This window comes from Eubalaena glacialis, chromosome 18 (assembly GCF_028564815.1).
Source record: "Eubalaena glacialis isolate mEubGla1 chromosome 18, mEubGla1.1.hap2.+ XY, whole genome shotgun sequence".
NCBI classification, from domain to species: domain Eukaryota; kingdom Metazoa; phylum Chordata; class Mammalia; order Artiodactyla; family Balaenidae; genus Eubalaena; species Eubalaena glacialis.
Window position 1 is genome coordinate 57,082,101 of NC_083733.1, and position 18,553 is coordinate 57,100,653.

The 18,553-nt window shown below is 53.6% G+C and overlaps 1 protein-coding gene across 3 annotated transcripts; it reads left to right on the plus strand.

Moving 5' to 3' along the window:
* The first annotated feature begins 100 nt into the window (after nt 1-100).
* PLD3 (phospholipase D family member 3) lies at nt 101-18,396 on the plus strand. 3 transcript variants are annotated; one of them, XM_061174453.1, is made up of 13 exons: nt 101-207; nt 9,941-10,152; nt 10,743-10,832; nt 10,938-11,012; nt 11,101-11,243; nt 11,709-11,892; nt 13,510-13,630; nt 13,711-13,838; nt 14,935-15,135; nt 16,341-16,480; nt 17,081-17,246; nt 17,702-17,801; nt 17,894-18,396. In XM_061174453.1, the coding sequence occupies exons 3-13, from the start codon at nt 10,806-10,808 to the stop codon at nt 18,079-18,081; spliced, it is 1,473 nt and encodes a 490-aa protein (XP_061030436.1). In that variant the 5' UTR covers nt 101-207; nt 9,941-10,152; nt 10,743-10,805; the 3' UTR covers nt 18,082-18,396. The 3 variants fall into 3 exon arrangements, with proteins under 3 accessions (XP_061030436.1, XP_061030434.1, XP_061030435.1); XM_061174451.1 differs by having other exon boundaries at nt 102-207; nt 9,941-10,130; XM_061174452.1 differs by lacking the exon at nt 9,941-10,152 and having other exon boundaries at nt 103-207.
* Nucleotides 18,397-18,553: the final 157 nt, after the last annotated feature.

Consider the following 18,553-nt stretch of genomic DNA (forward strand, 5'->3'; position numbering starts at 1 on the left):
CGTCACGTGACCACCCGCAGTCTCCCAGGCACTTCCCCCTCCCCACGCTAGCGAGGAGCGCGGCCAATGAGAAAGGCAATTGCCTGGCCCCCGTCGGCCCGCAGTCTAGCCGGAGTGCGCCTGCGCGCGGCGGGGGCGGTCGGGCGGGGCTCCAGCCTAGAAGGTGCGTGCGGGGCTGAGTCCCGGAGTGGGAGACGTGGAGAGCAGGTAATATGCGATCTGGGGGCGCGGCCTCTCGGCTGCCCTCCTCGTGTCGTCCTTCGTCTATAATGCATCTCTCCTCTTATATCGTCCTCTGTCCCTTTATGTCCCCATTCCTCCCCTTATGTTGCATCCCGCTTAAATCGTTACCACTCCCCTTATGTCGCCATCACCCTCCTTATGTCGCCGTCAGCCCCCTTAACAAGATTTCGTTCCCTTTAAGTCCCCATGGCCACCAAATGTCGCAGTCACCCCCCTTTAAGTCGTGTCGCCTTCTCATATCGCCTGCACCCCTCTTTTGTTGCTATTACTCCTTTACGAAGTCCTTCGCATAAATCGTCATTATACCCCCGTGTCACCTTCGCACGCCTCCTGTCTCCATCTCCTTAAGTTGCGCTCACGCTTCCCTTATGTCTTCCTCGTCCTTTATGTCTCCATCCCTCCCCGTCACCTTTGCTCCTCTGACAGTCACTGCCCGTGCCTAATGCTTCTAGTTGTCCCCATAAGGACCTACCCTGCCTTACAGTTGTTTTTCTTCCCTTCATGTCTCCGTTATTTCCCCGTGTCCCCTCTCACATACCGGGTACTAGAGCCCATTATCCTGGCTCCACCACTAAACATCTGGGTAACCTTGACCACCTAATCACACGTTTGCAGTCTCAGCTTCCTCATCTGTGAAACGCACACAAGGACACCTATGTCAGGGATGATTGTGAGGATCCTGCTAGTTTATTCTTGTTACATGCCCAGCTTGATGTGGCAATTTGAGCTAATATGATTAATCATCTCACCCTCACCCTCATCCAGTCACCTTCATCCCCTCCTCATTGTCACTCTCCCCCTCCCCCCAGCTGCCCTCATCATTACCGTGGTGTCGTCACCACTCTGATACTCTCTGCCACAGCAGCCAACCCCTGCTGTCCCACATCATGATCTCTATGCTGTCCTCACCTCTGCCACATCACCACACCTGAGGGGGTGACCCATCAGCCATCACGAACCTTGCTCATGTAAATACTTAATCCCTATCTCCTTACCTTGTTGGAGTGACTGATTTCCCCACCCCCAAATTGAGAGCACTTAGCCAATGGCAGGAGTCGAGGAGCGCTTGGTGGGGGGAAGACTCTAGATAGCTTAGACCCAACCTTCCCTTGACTTATAGAATTGGGGGTGCAGAGAGATGAGGCAGGTCTCACCACACCTTGGTCAAACCTCAGCAACCCTGAATCCCCAGGTGGAAAGGTAAGTATCTTAGTCACTCAGCTTGCCTTAGCATGGCCGTGTAGGGCAGTCATTACAATGTGTGCCTGGGGACTGGAACACCCTGGTTCCAATCTTGGTTCTAGCATTTAGTACTTAAATAGCTGCATGACCTTGGGCAGCTGGCTTAAGGTCCCTGTGCCTCAGTTGCTACATCTGCAACATGGGAATGAAAATGCAAGTTAATTCATTCAGTAAATATTTATTAAGCATGTTCTACATGCTCAGCATTGTGCTAGGCATTGGGGACACATCAGTGAACAGAGATCCTTGGCCTCATGGAGTTTACATTCTAGCAGGGGTAAGAGACAGTACACAAACAGGTAAGTAGATTATATGATGTGTTAGGAGGGAGTTGGGGGATGCAAAGATTATAGTTTTAAGTAGGGTGATCTGGTGACATTTGAACAAAGACTTGAAGAGGGGAGAGAGTGACATGGCTATCTGGGGGAAGAGCGGCATTCTAGGCAGAGAGAACAGCAAATGCAAAGGCCCTGAGGTAGGAGCATGCATGGAATATTTAAGGAATAGCAAGGAGACCAGTGAGGGAGGAGAGGGATGGGGGATGAAGTCAGCGGGGTGTTGGGGGCAGATCATCTGGGGTCTCATGGGCCATGGAGAAGACTTTGGCTTTACTCTGAGTGAGATGGGAGCCATGGGAGGATTTGGAGGAGAGGAGGGATGTGATCTGATGTGACATGACGTGACATGAAGAAGCAGCAGCAGCTGGAGAACTTCTACCAAGGATGGATTGGCAAGAGCAGCCTGGTTGGAAGGACAGCCAGACTCCTCTTCTTAAAGCTGCACTCACATATCCTTTGTATTTGGAGAAAGCTTCAAATGTCCCTCTCAAAGATTTGGGGTGGGGTGGGGTGGGGGAGGGATGTTGGTAGGGGTTTTGAGAGGCTACTGGGGAGGGACGGAGGGAGTCACAGATCTACAGATGTTACACAGCAGGAGAGGCAGCTGTCTACCTGGGAGCCTGAGGCAGCTTGGGCTCAAATTCTGGCTCCACTGTTTCCTGGCTGTGTCCCTTTGTGCCAGTGACTTAACCTTTCTAGGTCTTTTGTTCCCTTATCTGTTAAGCAGGGCTAAAAAAAACACTGCTGTTAGAATTGAATATATGAAGTGTTTTGAGCAGTGCCTGGTTCAATAAACATAAGGAGCCCCGCTCTCCCACATCCTATCCTTTCACAGGCTCAGACCTCCCTGAGGGTGGCAAGGAAAAGACATTCTGCCTAATTCTGTGTTCGGGAATTGGTTTGACAGTGTAGTGTCCTGGAACAGAACTGAGCTCTGGGTTCAAATTCTCGGCCGACAGACCAACGCCGTGTGACCTGGGCAGTGATTTCCCTTAGCCCGACCTCCTCATCTGAAAAACAGGGATAATAATGCTTCTTTGCCCCAGATGTGTTGTGTTGTTCTTTTTGAACTGAGACATCAACCATTTTCATTGTTTTATTTTTCTCCAAGGCACCAACTGTATGTTTCGCTCATTTAATCTACTGTCTTACTCCCTCAAAAGAATTTCTTCCTTCCTAGGGACTTTTTTTTTTTTTTTTTTTTTCTGTTTTTCTGTGCTGTATCTCCAATTTCTAGATAGGGCTTGTCAGCAGTAGTCATTGAATAAATCCTCATTGAATGAATAGATGGATGAACTGGCCACTGAGCATCTGCCATGTACTGTCCCTGTGCTGGGTGATACTGTGGACACAGCAGTGACTGAGCCAGCCTGGCCCTGCCCTCACAGGTTTTGCAGTCCAGTGGGAGAAACAGATCCATCATCAGGTAGTGACAGCCCAGAGTGGTCAGGGCCAGGTTGGGGGAAACACAGGCAGAGGGGACTGGGCTGGGATAGAGAAGCCCAGGGGACTGTCAGATCCCAAAGAGGATGCCTGGACCAGACAGGGGGTCAGGGAGGGCTTCCTGGAGGAGGTGGTACACGAGCTGATAGGAATAAGCAACATGAAGTGGAGAAAAAGGTATGCTAGGCAGGAGGAGAAGCTGTGGGCAGGTTTGGTGGTAAAAGTGTGGTTTCAGTTCGAGGAACTGAAAAATATTAAATATGACTAGGGCATCAGGGATGGTAAGAGAATAAGCCCAAGAGGTTATTAAGGGGAGATCATTCAGGGCTTTGGGAGCCATAGTGAGGAGCTGAGACTATCCTGCAGATACCGGGGGGCCACAGAGAGGTTTTGAGCAGAGGGGGGACAAGTCAGACTCAGATGGAGGGGGAATTGGAAGGGTTGAGTGGAGGCCGGGAGCCACGGGATGTGGCTGGAGTGGGGACCCAAGTGGGAGAGGCCAGTTCGGTGCCATGGAAGGGAGAGAAAAGGGGTGGGTGGGAGACACGCTTGGGAGGCCAAGTGGATAAGTTGTGGGCGGTCCAGGACAAGGCCCAGGACTCTGGGGGAGTCAGGGCTTTCTGGAGAAGGTAGCACATAGGCTGAGACCTGAAGGATGGGTAGAACAGCTGTCCTTGAAAGGGGGACCCGGGGGAGGAGCAGGTTTGGGAGAGATCCTAAGGACAGTTGGAGACATGGTGGGTGTATGGGGCTTAGGGACACCTGGGTGGAGGTGTCTAGGAGGCCATGGGACTTCCGGAGCTGAAATTCAGGGAGGAGGTGGGAATCGGAGACAGCTTTGGAGTCAGAAAGGGGGACTGAAGCTGTAATGGTGGGGAAGGTCCACAGGGGCTGTCCACGTAGGGCCCAAGAGGACATCGTAAGATGGTTGCACTTGGTCCTGGAGGCAATGGGGAGCCACAGAGGGGGTTTGAGTAGGGATGGGACAGCTTAGATTTTTGAGTTCCAGTTCAGAAGTATTCGCCATTCATGATGGGGTGCTGGGGGACAGGGGGTTGTGTGTGTATTTTTTTACTTATTTAATTGTTTTTCATACTGAGCATCTTCTCTCCCTAGAAGGGGCACCTTCTAGGGGGTCCTTTGAAATAAAAGGTCTACTGCTGAAAACAAAACAAACAAAAAGTTTACAAAACCAGTGCTCTGTTCTGTTTTCTGTAGACTTGAACACAGACAATTGTGCAGTCAGTCCGAAGGGGTCTGCACAATAGAATGAAAATCGGCTCTTTTAAACCCAAGAACAGTTCTGTTTTGAACCGTATGGAAGGTCCATAGGTTAGTGAATGTTTCCTGAGGTATGGGCTGTCCAGTGCTTCACGTGGGCTTCAGCAGCTAACTGGCCCCACGCCCTTCTTTGCACTTTCATACGGCTTGAATCAACCTTGAATTGACCTTGAATTTTACCCTCAGGCTGAGGTACCATTATCTGCACCTACCCTATTGCCCTGGGCTTAGAACACGAGCTACTTACACATTGTGCATACACTGAGTGTCACTAGATCTAGAGAGACATCTAAGAAAGTCTTTTTTCAAGGGTTTCCATTCTACTGCTTCTTTTCTTCCATTTTCAATAAACATTTATTGAGTGGTTACAACATGCTGGGCACAGGGTGGGTAGAGGAATAAATCAGACATAGACTTAGCTTTTTAAGGGACACATATAAGTTTATCTATGATAAAAGTGTGTCCAGGGTACTAGGGGACACAGCTAACCAGCCAGCTTGTATCTGTGCTACCTGCCTGCTATGGATGGTTTCACTGACTCTGCCCAGCAAACGTGAGGTTGGTATATTAGTCTACCCATTGTTCTGAGAATGCAAGTGAGGCTCAGAGAAGGGAGCCTCTTCTCTCAGTAACACACAGAGCTGAGATCTGAACCCAGGGGTTTGGGACTGCAAGACGCACCCCTTTAAACCATTCAGAGATCCCCCAGCCACCACTCCCCAGATGGGTATAAAGTGATCCCCTTTTTATGAATGAGGTAAAGCCCCATGCCCGATGTCACTGAATAAGAAAGTGACAGGGGTGGGATCTGAACCCTGGCCCCTCCAACCCAAAACGCTGCTATGGAAGAGGGATCAAGTCTCCCACCCCGACCCTCACGGGTGTTCAGGGAGCTGTGACCCAACACGTGTCTCAAAAGCCAGGTGGTTTTTGCTTCCTCCTTTTCTGTGCCCTGTGGTTCACAACCCAAGTCAGGCAGGGCACAAGCCAAGGGAACAGGGAGATATTCTGTGGGCTGGTGAAACTGCACAACTCAGCCCCACAGGCTGGAACTCGAACCCAACCAAAACCCAGAGTGGGATTTGAACCCACGTTCTTTTCATTGAAACCACACACCTGGTCTCAGAACTTAATGAAGCTTAGGTTCTTTATGTCTCAGCGCAGAAAGAATTCAGTGAGAGACAAAGTGATAGGTAAAAAGTGGATTTGTTTAGAGAGATACACATTCCATAAACAGAATGTGGTTCATCTCAAAAGGCAAGAACGGCCCTGGGAAAAACACACTCCATAGAGTGTGGGCCATCTCAGAAGGCTAGAGGTCCGGAAATACGGGGTAGTTAGTTTTTATGGGCTGGGTAATTTCATTGGCTAATGAGTGGGAGGATTATTCCAACTTTCTTGGGGGAAGGGGAGGAGATTTCCAGGAATCGGGCCACCGCCTACTTTTTGGTCTTTTATGGTCACCTTGGAACTGTCATGGCACCTATGGTTGTGTCATTTAGCATTTGCTAATGCAGCGGTCCCCAGCCTTTTTGGCACCAGGGACCGGTTTCGTGGAAGACAATTTTTCCACGAGCGGGGTGGGGGTGGGGTGGTTCAGGCGGAGCGATGGGCAGCGGCGGATGAAGCTTCGCTCACTCGCCCACCGATCACCTCCTGCTGTGCCACCTCGTTCCTAACAGCCCATGGCCTGCTAGCGATCCGTGGCACGGGTGTTGGGGACCCCTGTGCTAATGTATATAATGAGGCTCAAAGTCTCCTGGAAGTCAAATCTTCTGCCACCTTGGACCTGGTTGGTTCTAACCAGTTTATGCTGTATCCTCAACGACTGTGTCATTCTTTTAAAGATTGTGCCCTGCCCCCTTCCCTCCTGTTTCACTGGGAGGGGGCACACCTGCTGGTGGAGGTGCCCCCTACACCAGCGAGGAAGCAGGGCATGAGGACCAGCCTGCACATTGCACTGGAGCCCCAGGGTGAGTTCTAGGTTCCTGGGAACCCTGGAATTGAGATGAGCTGAGAAGGCCAGCACTTGCCGGCCTGGCTCTGTCGGCTCGGCTGTCCATATCCTGCTTCAGTTTCACCCTGCCCTGCTCCCCCTAGGGATCTGGGGATTGAGGGTGCTGGATACCTATCCAGCTGAGGCCACAGTCCTCTTTTGGAGACTGGGATGTTGGGGAAGGGCCCCCGCAGCTAGGAGCCTGAGCCTCATAATTTAATTTCCATGGAAGGCCTATGTGCATTTTTTAAAATAGTAAAGGCCCACAGTAAAAAGCAGGCATCTTGCCTGGCCGAGGGTGGGGAGGATGGAGGCGGAGGGAATCATGCCTTTTTTCTTTTCTTTTTGGCTGTTAGGACCCTTGAGACAATCATATTTATTGAGAACCTCTTGCATGCCCATTCTATGCACTTGATATATATGAATTCCTTTAGTTCGAAGGAGCCACTCAGATTTTAGACATCTCAAATTTTACATGTTCAAAAAACACATTATTTATTTATTTTTGATATTTAAAAAAAAATTTATTCCTGGTCTTTTTTCCCAAACTTGCTCCTCCTCAGTGTTCCCCCAAATCACACGCCCACCCCAGTCAGTTCCCCACACAGCCAGAGGGAGCCTGTAAACACCTGTATTCGTTTCCTGGGGCTGCTATAACACATGACCACAAACTGCGTGGCTTAAAACAACAGAAATTTATTCTCTCACAGTTCTGGAGACCAGAAGTCCAAAATCAAGGTGTCAGCAGGGCCGTGCTTTCTCCAGAGCCTCTAGGGGAGATTCTGTTCCCTGCCTCCCCCAGATTCCGGTGGCTCCAGGTGTACCCGGGTTTGCAGCCCATCACTCCAATCGCTGCCTCCCTGGTCATGTCTCTTTTCTGTCTCTTTTAGAGATACTTGCCCTTGGGTTTAGGACCCACCCAGATAATCCAGAATAATCTCATCTTTAAATCATTGACTTAGTTACATCTACAAAGACCCTTTTTCCAAATAAGGTCACATTCACAAGTTCCAGGAGTGATGACCACATCTGACATATCTTTTTTGAGGCCCCCATTCAACCCACCACAACTCCCAAAGAAGACCATGTTCCCTCCTCTGCTCAGAACCTACCTGTGGCCCCATCCTTCTTGCCACAGTCCAGGTGGCCCAGCATGATCTGGTCCTGTGACCTCAGACTTACTTCCTCTCCCTCTTCCCACAGGCCAGTCCACTATAGACACACCAGCCTCCTTGCTCTTCCCTATCCACACCAGGCACACTCCTGCCTCACGGCCTTTGCACTGGCTGTTCCCTCTGCTTAGAACACTCTTCCCCAAGATGTCCAGTAGCTCTATTCCTCCTCTCCTTGAAGTTTTTTTTCCCTCAGGTATCCCCTTCTCTGCGAGGCCTTCCTTGACCTCTTTATTTAAAATTGCAAGCAATCCCAACCCCGGCCCCACCCCTGTCCCTCTTCCCTGAGTCTCCATAGCACTTACTACCTTCTAACATATAATTTAATTTAATACTGTTTTTTGTCTGTCTTTCCTCACGTCTGTTTTGTCCACAGTGATAGCCCCAGTGCCTAAAACAATACCTGGTGCACAGGTACTCAATAAATGAGTGCAAAATTAATGAACAGCCTTGTAAAAAGTAGGTGCTATTCTTGCTGTGCCCATTTTGCAGATGGGGAAACTAGGGCACAGACGCACTGTCACTCCTCTGAAGTCAGTCACGTACACACTGAGGCTCATATTAAGATCAGGCACCTGGCTCTGGAAGCCACAGTGTTAACTGCCTTGCCAATCTAACCCAGTCTACATCACCTCTTCAGGACTAGTTTTCTTTTTAAATATTGATACCTTAGGTGTATTGCTTTGATAAAAATATAACAAGTCAAAATTAAACCCATCATTACAGACCTGTCATCACGGCACAATTTGAAAGCCAGAAGGTCGCTAACAAACTGAATGAAATGCCGTCTATTTTCTTCCTATTTTTGATTTATTACCGGCCATCCCAGTTCCCCTGGCTCACCTTGCAGAGTGACGTCCCTCACAGCTCCGCGCCCTACCTCTGCCCAGTTTTGTTTTTGTTTATCTTAGCTTCCCTAATTTCACATCACCTGCTGTTCCAACCCCATATTCTTAAATAAAACATTTCTCACCAAGGCCCTTCACAAATAAATAAATAAATAAAAGGCAAACTTGTTTCCCGCCCCATGCCTCCCCCTCCCCCCACCCTCCAACCCTGCGGTCAGCCACATCCAAGACTGTTATCTTCTGCTTCTCTTGGTGACCTCTGGAGTTCCAAATAACCTTGATCTGTTACCATTTCTTGCTGGATCCATTTGACCCATCCCCGTTTGGCTCGCTACCTGCAATGATAGGAGGGGATCTAGCTGTGCTCTTCCGCCCTTGACAATGACAGTCTGGGATCGGACGTTGGGGGGAAAGGGGCTTCCAAATTATCCTTTCAGATCTAGGCAGGATATTGCGGTGAGGAGAGAACCTGCCTCCCTTTTGGAATGTCCTTCCTTTTTTCTTCTTTCTTTAAAACACATTAATGCGTGCGCATGAATTGTTAAAAGCGTGACAAAACCTGGGAGGCGGCAACACCTGTGTAGGCTTTATAATTATTTTTTAACCTGCACAGAGATGTTTTCTCTTCTTTTCTGTAAGTCGCTCATATTTCACAATTTTAAAAAAAAATAGGCGGACGATAAAAAGAAATCCTGACCCACCCCCAAATCCCGCTGTCAAGGCAACCACTTCCGACGCTGTTGCTTCCCTCAGTAATAATCCTTCTCTGCATTTGTTGACTTCCTGCCTTGATGTGGGGAAGGGGGTCCTGCCCCTCTTTCATTGAGAAAGGTGGGCGGGGAGGGGGACCTCCAATTTATTTCTCCATCTGTGGCCTTAAATCCTGCTTCGGAGATATGAGATGGTATGTGGGAAACCCTGCTTACCCCTCCAGCCAGAGCCTGGATTAAGAGACAAGGTTTCTAAAATCCTTATCAAAATATCAGTTGACTTTTTTTTTTTTTTTAACTAACACTGACTGCAATCCACAGTCCAAGGGAAAACCCACCATCCCCTTCCCCCCTACCGCTCTTCCCCTCCCTTAGCGTGGGCTGTGTCTTCTAAGCTGATTTCATCGCTACGTCCCTAAATCATGTTATTCAGCCTTGATCATTCCATTTCACTTTATAATTTTTAAAGTCAATCTTATTTATGTATTTATTTTTGACCAGGTAATACATGCCCATTGTACAAAAATTCACAAGGTTTGCAGACGAGAAAAGATGTGGGGGACTTTTTTCTCTTTACCTGTGGCCTCCCTACCCCACATGGGGGCTCTAGGGTGGACCGTAGCAAAGCCGATCGCTCAGCCATGTACTCTCCCTCCACCCCCGTCAGGTTGGCTGGACTGGGCGGCCGGGCCCCCCTTCTCCCTGCGGTGAGCCCGGACCGGCGCGCTCACTGCGCAGACTCCCCGCTGCAGTGGGCGGAGCCCCCTCGGGCCCCGCCCCCTCCTTCCTCCCGCCCCTGCTCAGCCTGTGGGGGCAGAAGCTGGGGCCCCGTGGAGGTAGCAGCAGCCGCCTGCCGAGTAAGGCCGAGGCCCCTCTGGGGTAGGGTAGGGGAGGATGGTTGCGGGGATGGGCTGGGGTCTGGCGGGGAGGCCGCGATGGTCCTGGGCTCCCGGCCTGAGCTGTCTAGTGCTTACCTGAGGGTGAGGGCAAAGGAGCCACCTGGAAAATGACTTCTGGGTAATCCCAGGGCTGGGAGAAGACAGGCACAAAGATTTAGGGCTCCGCTGACTCAATCCGGAGCTGTCATTTTGGGAATGTATAGGTTAGAGCTCAGAGAAGGGAAAGCGCTAATGGGGAGCAGTGTGGGTGCTGATGAGGGGCAGTGTGGGTGCTGATGAGGGGCAGGGTGGGCGCTTGGGGGGGGCATGGTGGGCACTAAAGGGGGGCAGGGAGGACACCGCAGAGGGATAGGAGGAAAGCAGAGGAGTTGGACCTTGAGGGATTTCGAAATCCCAACTGACCAGCAGTCAGCTTCCTCCTTTAGGGGTGACAGGCGCAGTGCCAGTGGCCCCCGTGATCACAGACAAGGCGACCCAGTGAGTCCCGTGAGCCCGAGGCTGATCTGCTTTCTGTGATGTCCCCCAAAAGCCTAGAACACCCCACACAGTGCCAGCTTTTGTTCCCCGCAGTTTGGAGACCCTGACACACCCACTTTCCTGCTGGAATCTGTATAACCCCTGGCTGCCAGCAAGATGAAGCCTAAACTGATGTACCAGGAGGTAGGTGGATGGGGGACCCAGTGGGGAGGGGCTGGACCCAGCAGAGGGTGGGGGCCCCACTGAGCTGCCCTGTCACCCCCACACACCATCATCCCTGTCGCCCAGCTGAAGGTGCCTGCTGAGGAGCCCGCCAACGAACTACCCATGAACGAGATCGAGGCATGGAAAGCTGCAGAAAAGGTAGGAGCCCACCGCCACCCTCACTCTGTCTCAGCCATGGCCTGGGCTGCCCTCCTTGGGCTGGCTGATCGCCTCCTCCTCCCCACAGAAAGCCCGTTGGGTCCTGCTGGTCCTCATCCTGGCGGTTGTGGGCTTCGGTGCCCTGATGACTCAGCTGTTTCTATGGGAATACGGCGACTTGCATCTCTTTGGGCCCAACCAACGCCCAGCCCCCTGCTATGACCCTTGCGAGTAAGTGGAGGGGGGCATGGGCGCCTCGAATGGTGGGGGGAGGGGCCCTGCCAGGCCAGGGACACTTCAACACGCACTAAGCAGGGCCTGCACCCAGTGGTCGAGACAGAATAAGGTGATCGCCGACTCCCAAGTGGACCGTCACGGTTCTTCCCTCCATGCCCACCACCTTCCCCCACACTGTTGCCATGGCAGCCACAGCATCATCTTCTATCTGTCTGTGAACAGACACACATGGCATCTTCCATCCACATCTGTGGACAGAGACACACACACACACACACACACACACAGACATCCACATGCACAACCTTCCTTCCACACTTCTAGACAGACAAATGCACACACACAGAGAATCATGAGTACAGACACAAATACACATAGTCTTCCATCCTCCGTGGGCAGACAAGTGAGCACTCACATTCCAGCCCCCTATGGCTGATTCTGCCTCCCCCCACCCCCCAGAGCAGTGCTGGTGGAGAGCATTCCCGAGGGCCTGGACTTCCCCAATGCCTCCACGGGCAACCCCTCCACCAGCCAGGCCTGGCTGGGCCTGCTCGCCGGTGCCCACAGCAGCCTGGACATTGCCTCCTTCTACTGGACCCTCACCAACAATGACACCCACACTCAGGAGCCCTCTGCTCAGCAGGTACCTGGCAACCTGGGCCCTGGCTGGCAGCGGGGGGCGGCGGGGGGAGGCATTGGGGAGGTGGACGAAAGGGGTTTCCCTATAGCCCGGGAGGCAGGTGGACATGTCTCACACAGTGGGTTGGACACAGGTGTTTGGAAGCAACTGTCTTCACATGGCCCTCTGGACTGGGGGTGTTTTGTCACAGTCATCTGGAGGCCTCTGAATGTCAGGGTATGGGTTTGGTTACGAGGGATTAGGCTGGCAGATATCACTCACCCACAAGCTGCCCCGACCCTGTCACACAAAGAAATGGAAACATGGAGTGAGTACCAGCCCAGCCTCAAGCCAGGCTGCCACTTCCCAGCTGTGTGACCTTGGGCAGGTCACCTCACCTCTCGGTCTTCAGTTTCCTCATCTGTAGAAGGGCAATATCTAGCACTCCCCTCCTGTGAGGATGAAACGGGCTAATCCCTGCCAATTATAGCACAATGCCCGACAGAGTCAGCCCTTTATAAGCATTTGCTCTGATAGCCTTGTTAGGGTCTGCAGACAAACTTAAAAAACATAAAACTTCAAGATTTGAAAAGGAACAGCCTAGGTGGATAAGCCCTTCATTGAAAGACATGGTGAATTTGTCCCTTTTTTCCGCTTTCCCTGCTGCCACTCTTTGTCAGAGGTAGGCTTAAAATGTATTAAAATTGTGAGGTTTATTAAGCACTGCCTGAAAAAATATACGACAGTTAAAAATGATATGAGCTGGAAATTCCCTGGCGGTCCAGTGGTTAGGACTCTGCGCTTTCACTGCCAAGGGCGCGGGTTCAATCCCTGGTTGGAGAACTAAGATCCCACAAGCCAAAAAAAAAAAGTCATGAGCTCCCACGCCCTGCTGGTTCCTACTGGAATGGTTCAAAGCACAAAGCACAGACTTAGGAGGCAGACCATCTGAGTTCAAATCCTGCTTCCCCATTGATTTCTCCAATGCTCAGTTTCCCCATCTGCACCTTGGGATATACTCAGATTTGCCTCATCAGTGAGAGTGGTGAGAAGTCAGTGAGTTCACATGTAAAGGGGCTTAGAAGAGGCCTGGCTCACAGTAGAAACCAGGGAATCAATGGCTGTTGCTATTAATGTTATTGGCATCATCAAGCCTCACCCAAACCTTCCCAGACCCCAAGCCTGCACTGTGCCCCCAACATCCTGCAAGGTGCCCAGAGGTGCCTTCTGTGACGGGCATTGATACTTCCAAGTCAGGATCTTGGGAAGGTCCCGTGAAGGGCAGGAGTGGCAGGGAGGCCCTAGCAGGGCTCAGAGCGCCAATTATTAAAACAGATAAAGGGACTTCCTAGGTGGTCCAATGGTTAAGACTCTGCACTTCCACTGCGGGGGGCACGGGTTCAATCCCTGGTCAGGGAACTAGGATCCCACATGCCGCACAGTGTGGCAAAAACATCAATAAAATAAAACAGATAAAGGTTTTAACATCTTTACCTGTGTAAAGCCTTCCCTGAGTGTACCGGCTAATGTAAAGCCTGATCAGATCTAGAAGCCTAATCTCAAAACAACTCCATGGGGTGTGCTGCGTGGGGTTGGAGAGTTGGCTGATCCAGCCCCTCAGAGGCTCTCCCCTCCGCCCAGGGCGAGGAGGTCTTCCGGCAGCTACAGACCCTGGCACCCCGAGGTGTGAAGGTCCGCATTGCCGTGAGCAAGCCAAGTGGGCCCCAGCCCCAGGCAGATCTGCAGGCCCTGCTGCAAAGCGGTGAGCTAGGGGGCAGTTGGGGGTGGGCTGGGCCTGGGGCTGCCCAAGCCAGCCCCTGACCACCACCGCTGTCCGTCCAGGTGCCCAGGTCCGCATGGTGGATATGCAGAAGCTGACCCATGGCGTCCTGCACACCAAGTTCTGGGTGGTAGACCAGACCCACTTCTACCTCGGCAGTGCCAACATGGACTGGCGTTCCCTGACCCAGGTCTGCCTGCACCCTGCCCACCGCGCTTCTAGGCCGCTCCCTGCCCCACAGGGCGCCTGGCCTCCAACTGTGCCCCAGCTCAACCCCAGAGTCCTCTCTTCCAGTCTCTGCAATGGCTTCCTTCCCACCTCCTACCCACCCTTGCTCTGCTCAGGGAAGCCCCTCTGATCCCCGATGGCATCTACAGGACATTCCAGGCCCTGTCCACCCATTTGACCTTCATGATTCACTCTCTGCGTGCCTGCTCTAAGCCCAGCCCTGTTCTGATGCTGGGAACGTGGTGGACCTCTTGGAACCCCCGGTCCAGGGTGGAAACGGGCCTGTCACCAGACAGTGTCAGCCCAGAAGGGTCAAGTCTGAGATGGTGGCGAGGGGGGAGCACAAGTGGAGGGGTCAGGGCCAGGATGGGCGACCCAACCTGGGGTACCAAGGAAAGTCTCCCAAAAGAGGTGAAAACTAATCTGATAACTGGTGGAGCTGTAGGAATTGGCACAGGACAGGAAAAGGGTACAGCTTAGGCAGTGATCATTTGCTCAACAAATACTTTCCAAACCCCTAATCTCACCAGCTCCGCAGGGAGATGCTGAAGACACAGCTGTCCCTGAGATATCCCCTGTGCCTGCCCTCCCAGTCCAATGGGGAGGCAGTTTTGTCACCAGAGAAGGTGATGAAGGAGGCCCAAGGGACCCTGAGAGCCTCAAGGAATGCCTGACACAGGCTGGGCAGTCAAGGCAGGATTCCTGGAGGAGGAAACTGTCAGCTGAGACCTAAGACTGAGTAGGAGCTCAGTGGAGGGTAGAAGCAACAGTGTATGCAAAGGTTCAGGAAACCTGGAGCTTTGGAATAACTGATTTTCACCAAAACTTAAGATTTTAGTCTTGAGTCAAGATCGTGTCCATCCCAGGACTTTAGCTGGGGGAAGGGGGGGGCGCGGTTAAGGGGCAGAAAGAAGGGAGACAGGGGCAGAGAGAGGGGGAGATAGAAGGGCAAGGGGCAGGAAGCGGGACTTGGGGGGGCAGGGGGAGGGGCTGCAGGTGTCCATGTCATGTGTGGGCACCAGGCCACCACCCCCGGGCTCAGCATTGCCCTCCCATAGGTCAAGGAGCTGGGCGTGGTCATGTACAACTGCAGTTGCCTAGCTCGAGACCTGACCAAGATCTTCGAGGCCTACTGGTACCTGGGCCAGGCAGGCAGCTCCATCCCGTCAACCTGGCCCCGGCCTTATGACACCCGCTACAATCAAGAGACACCAATGGAAATCTGCCTCAACGGAACCCCTGCTCTGGCCTACCTGGCAGTGAGTCCGAGGGAAGAGGGGCCCGTCACACCCCGGCCACATCCCTTCTCTCGGCCCCCATCAAGCCCTTCCCAGTGATTTGGTAGGGATGGGGGTTCCTGACCACTGGCTGTCACTCCTGCTCACTCAGGGGCTTGGGCTGTGTCCCAACCTCCCTAGGCCTTGGTTTCACGTGAGGAGGCACGGCTGGGTCCATGCAGGCTGAGCCCTGGGTGACCTGTCCAGTATAGCTGCATGTCGCATTTTTAATCAATTAAAATGAACTACAGTTAAAAACTCAGTTCCTCAGTCACACTAGCCACATTTCAAGTGCTCAGCAGCCACACATAGCAAGCGGTTGCCATACTGGACAGTGCAGATAGAGAGCATTTCCATCAATGTGGGAAGTTCTATGGGACAGCACCCACTATTGCCCTTGGCACTCTGGACAAGGCACCGCTGTTTTTAGCTGTTGATATTTTCACTGGTTGGGGTGGCCAACCTGGGTCCCCCCGAGCAAGTCACCTGGCCAAGCCCAGTGTCATCCTGGAGGGCCACACTAAGGCATGGATGGAGGGACACGATTCATTGGGGTCCTTTGCTCCAGTGACCTCCCACGGGACATTAATGGTTCCCCTGTTACCACTGCCCCTTTCAGAGCTCGAGTTTGCTCACCTGTTGTGAGGATGGAGAGAGCTGGGTGAAGGGCCTGGTGTGGCTGGGCACATGAGGAGTGCCATCAGGATGGACTGTAAGTCAGGGACAAAAGTGATTAGAGCAGAGGTCCTCAAACTTGAGCATGCATTAGAATCACCAGAAGGGCTTGTTGAAACCCAGATTCCTGGGCTCCACCCCAGCACCTTGATTCTGTGTGCCATGGGCAGTGAGGCCCAAGAATTTGCATTTCTAACAAGTTTCCAGGTGATGCTGTTGCTTCCTGACCAGGGACCTCATGTCGAGAACCACTGGGTTAGAGCATAAGTTCTGGAACCAGACAGCCTAGGTTCAAACCCTGGCTCCATTTATCAGCTGTGTGACCTTAGGCAAATCACTTACCCTCTCTGAGCCTCCGTTTGCTCACCTGCAAAAAAGGACGTGGTAATTATCCCTCCCTTTCATGGAGGCTGAGCATTAGTGAGACCCGCAGGACCTGGCTCGTGACAAGCTGTCTGTAGCAGGGGTCCACTGTGAAGGACATGTGTCTTGACTGTCCCCTCGTCCCCCAGAGTGCACCCCCACCACTGTGTCCAAGTGGCCGCACCCCAGACTTGAAAGCCCTGCTCAACGTGGTGGACAATGCCCGGAGTTTCATCTACATCGCGATCATGAACTACCTGCCCACCATGGAGTTCTCCCACCCGCACAGGTACCGCTGGGCGTGTGGACAGGGGTTGGGGGAGGGAGCCACCGCGAGTGGAAGAGGAGACAGGAGAGAGGGCGATGGGGCCCAGAAAGCAGGCACGGGGCCAAGGCCAGGGGACAGAGGGAGGGGTCGCCATGGGGAGAGACAGAGGTGACAGGGAGAGTGGGTCTGGATGCTCAAGACAAGGAGAAGGGGACAGAGAAGAGGATGAGAATATTCGGGGGGTGGTGTGGAGACAGGGGACTGGAGGCTTAAGGCAGAGGGTGCGGGATGTGGGATTTCTGCAGGTAGGAGGCGGGGAGTGCGGGCTGGATATGGGATGACGGGCTTGGGAGGTGGGACTAAGGGTATTCAGGTTTGGGGCGGCAGGGTTGGGGTTTGAGATCTGGGATAGGAAGGGGGGATGACTGGACTCTGGGGGCTCAGAGCAGGTAGTCTGGGGGCAGCAGACAAGACAATGAGAAGATTGGTGGTGGGGGCAGGGCTTGGAGCTAGAGATGGGGTGTGGGCTTGGGGCTTCTCAGAAGCTGCAGCGGGACCCAGGCCTGGCTCCCTAAAGCTGAAGTGAGGCCTCCCTCCGCATCCTGCACCTCCCTCCCCAAGGTTCTGGCCTGCCATTGACGACGGGCTGCGGCGGGCTGCCTATGAGCGGGGCGTCAAGGTGCGCCTGCTGGTCAGCTGCTGGGGGCACTCTGAGCCATCCATGCGGGCCTTCCTGCTCTCCCTGGCTGCCCTGCGTGACAACCACACCCACTTTGACATCCAGGTGGTAAGCACCTACCCCAGACCTACCCGTCAGCCCCTGTGCAGGGCAGTACCAGGGACACAGCAATCGTGGAGCTCACCTGTCTTCTGACAGGGACGACCCAGAGTGGGCTGTGCCCTGATGGGCCAGAATCACGGGCACGGGCAGAGGGATTAGGGCTGGGATGGGGGAGCCCAGCAGAAGCTCCTGCCGCAGCCTGAGGGGTCGCGGAAGACTTTCTGGAAAAGGGGACATCTGAGGTAAGCCCTAAGGGATGAATAGGAGTCATTCTAGAGGGAACAGGTGGCATATGAGGCGACAGGGTCCTCCCTTTCAGCCGGCGTTTACCGAGTACCCATTCTGGCCCCCAGGCCCGCGAGGGAAGCAGCTGAGTCCCCAGTCCCGCAGACCTGGTTCCACTCCCCACCCCAGACCCTGGGGCTTCTCTAACCCAACCCCGCATCTCCCCTCCCTCTCAGAAACTCTTTGTGGTCCCTGCGGACGAGACCCAGGCCCGAGTCCCTTACACCCGCGTCAACCACAACAAGTACATGGTGACTGAACGTGCCACCTACATCGGTGAGTGTCCTGAGCGCCGCCGGGGTGGGGGGACGGAAGGGGGTCCAGGCAGCACCACGGGCCCTGACTCTCTGGACCCCCGCTCCCTGTAGGAACCTCCAACTGGTCCGGCAGCTACTTCACCGAGACGGCGGGCACCTCGCTGCTGGTGACGCAGAACGGGCGGGGCGGCCTGCGGAGCCAGCTGGAGGCCGTTTTCCTGAGGGACTGGGACTCCCCTTACAGCCATGACCTTGACACCTCAGCCGACAGCGTGGGCAACGCCTGTCGCCTGCTCTGAGGCCCGGTCCAGCGGACAGGCCAGGCCTGCGAGGCCCCCGCGGGCCCGGGTGTTCCGGGTCTCGATCCCCGTCCCCGCGCCCCCGCTTCTGTCTGCCCCATTGTGGCTCCCACAGGCTCCCCCCCTGCTCTCCCGCTTCTACCTCCGCCCCCGCCAGCCTGATGCTGTGGCCGCAGAGGACCCAGCCAAGCTGGGGGAGGGATCAGCCCCCGAAGAAGTAGGGGTGCATGCTGGGCCTGGCCCCCTGGCCCACCCCACTTTCCAGGGCAAAGAGGGCCTGAGGTCATAATAAGAAGTAAATAACTTGTGTGTACAGCCTGTGCCTGACTGAGTGGTGTGAGGTGGGGTGCCGGGTAGGGGACAGCTGGCATGGGCCTCTGGTGGGGACACCTTCACGCATGCTGAGCCCTCAGCACGTGACCAGTGTGGTCTGGTGTGTACTGGACGCTCAGCACACGGCTGGTGTGTGCTG

What these genes read in the sequence shown, in the direction of transcription:
- PLD3 (XM_061174453.1), top strand. Translation starts at nt 10,806, where the DNA reads ATGAAGCCTAAACTGATGTACCAGGAG. An exon ending in CTAAACTGATGTACCAGGAG is followed by an intron (nt 10,833 to 10,937) that starts GTAGGTGGATGG and finishes CCTGTCGCCCAG; the next exon opens with CTGAAGGTGCCTGCTGAGGA. An exon ending in GAGTTCTCCCACCCGCACAG is followed by an intron (nt 16,481 to 17,080) that starts GTACCGCTGGGC and finishes TCCCTCCCCAAG; the next exon opens with GTTCTGGCCTGCCATTGACG.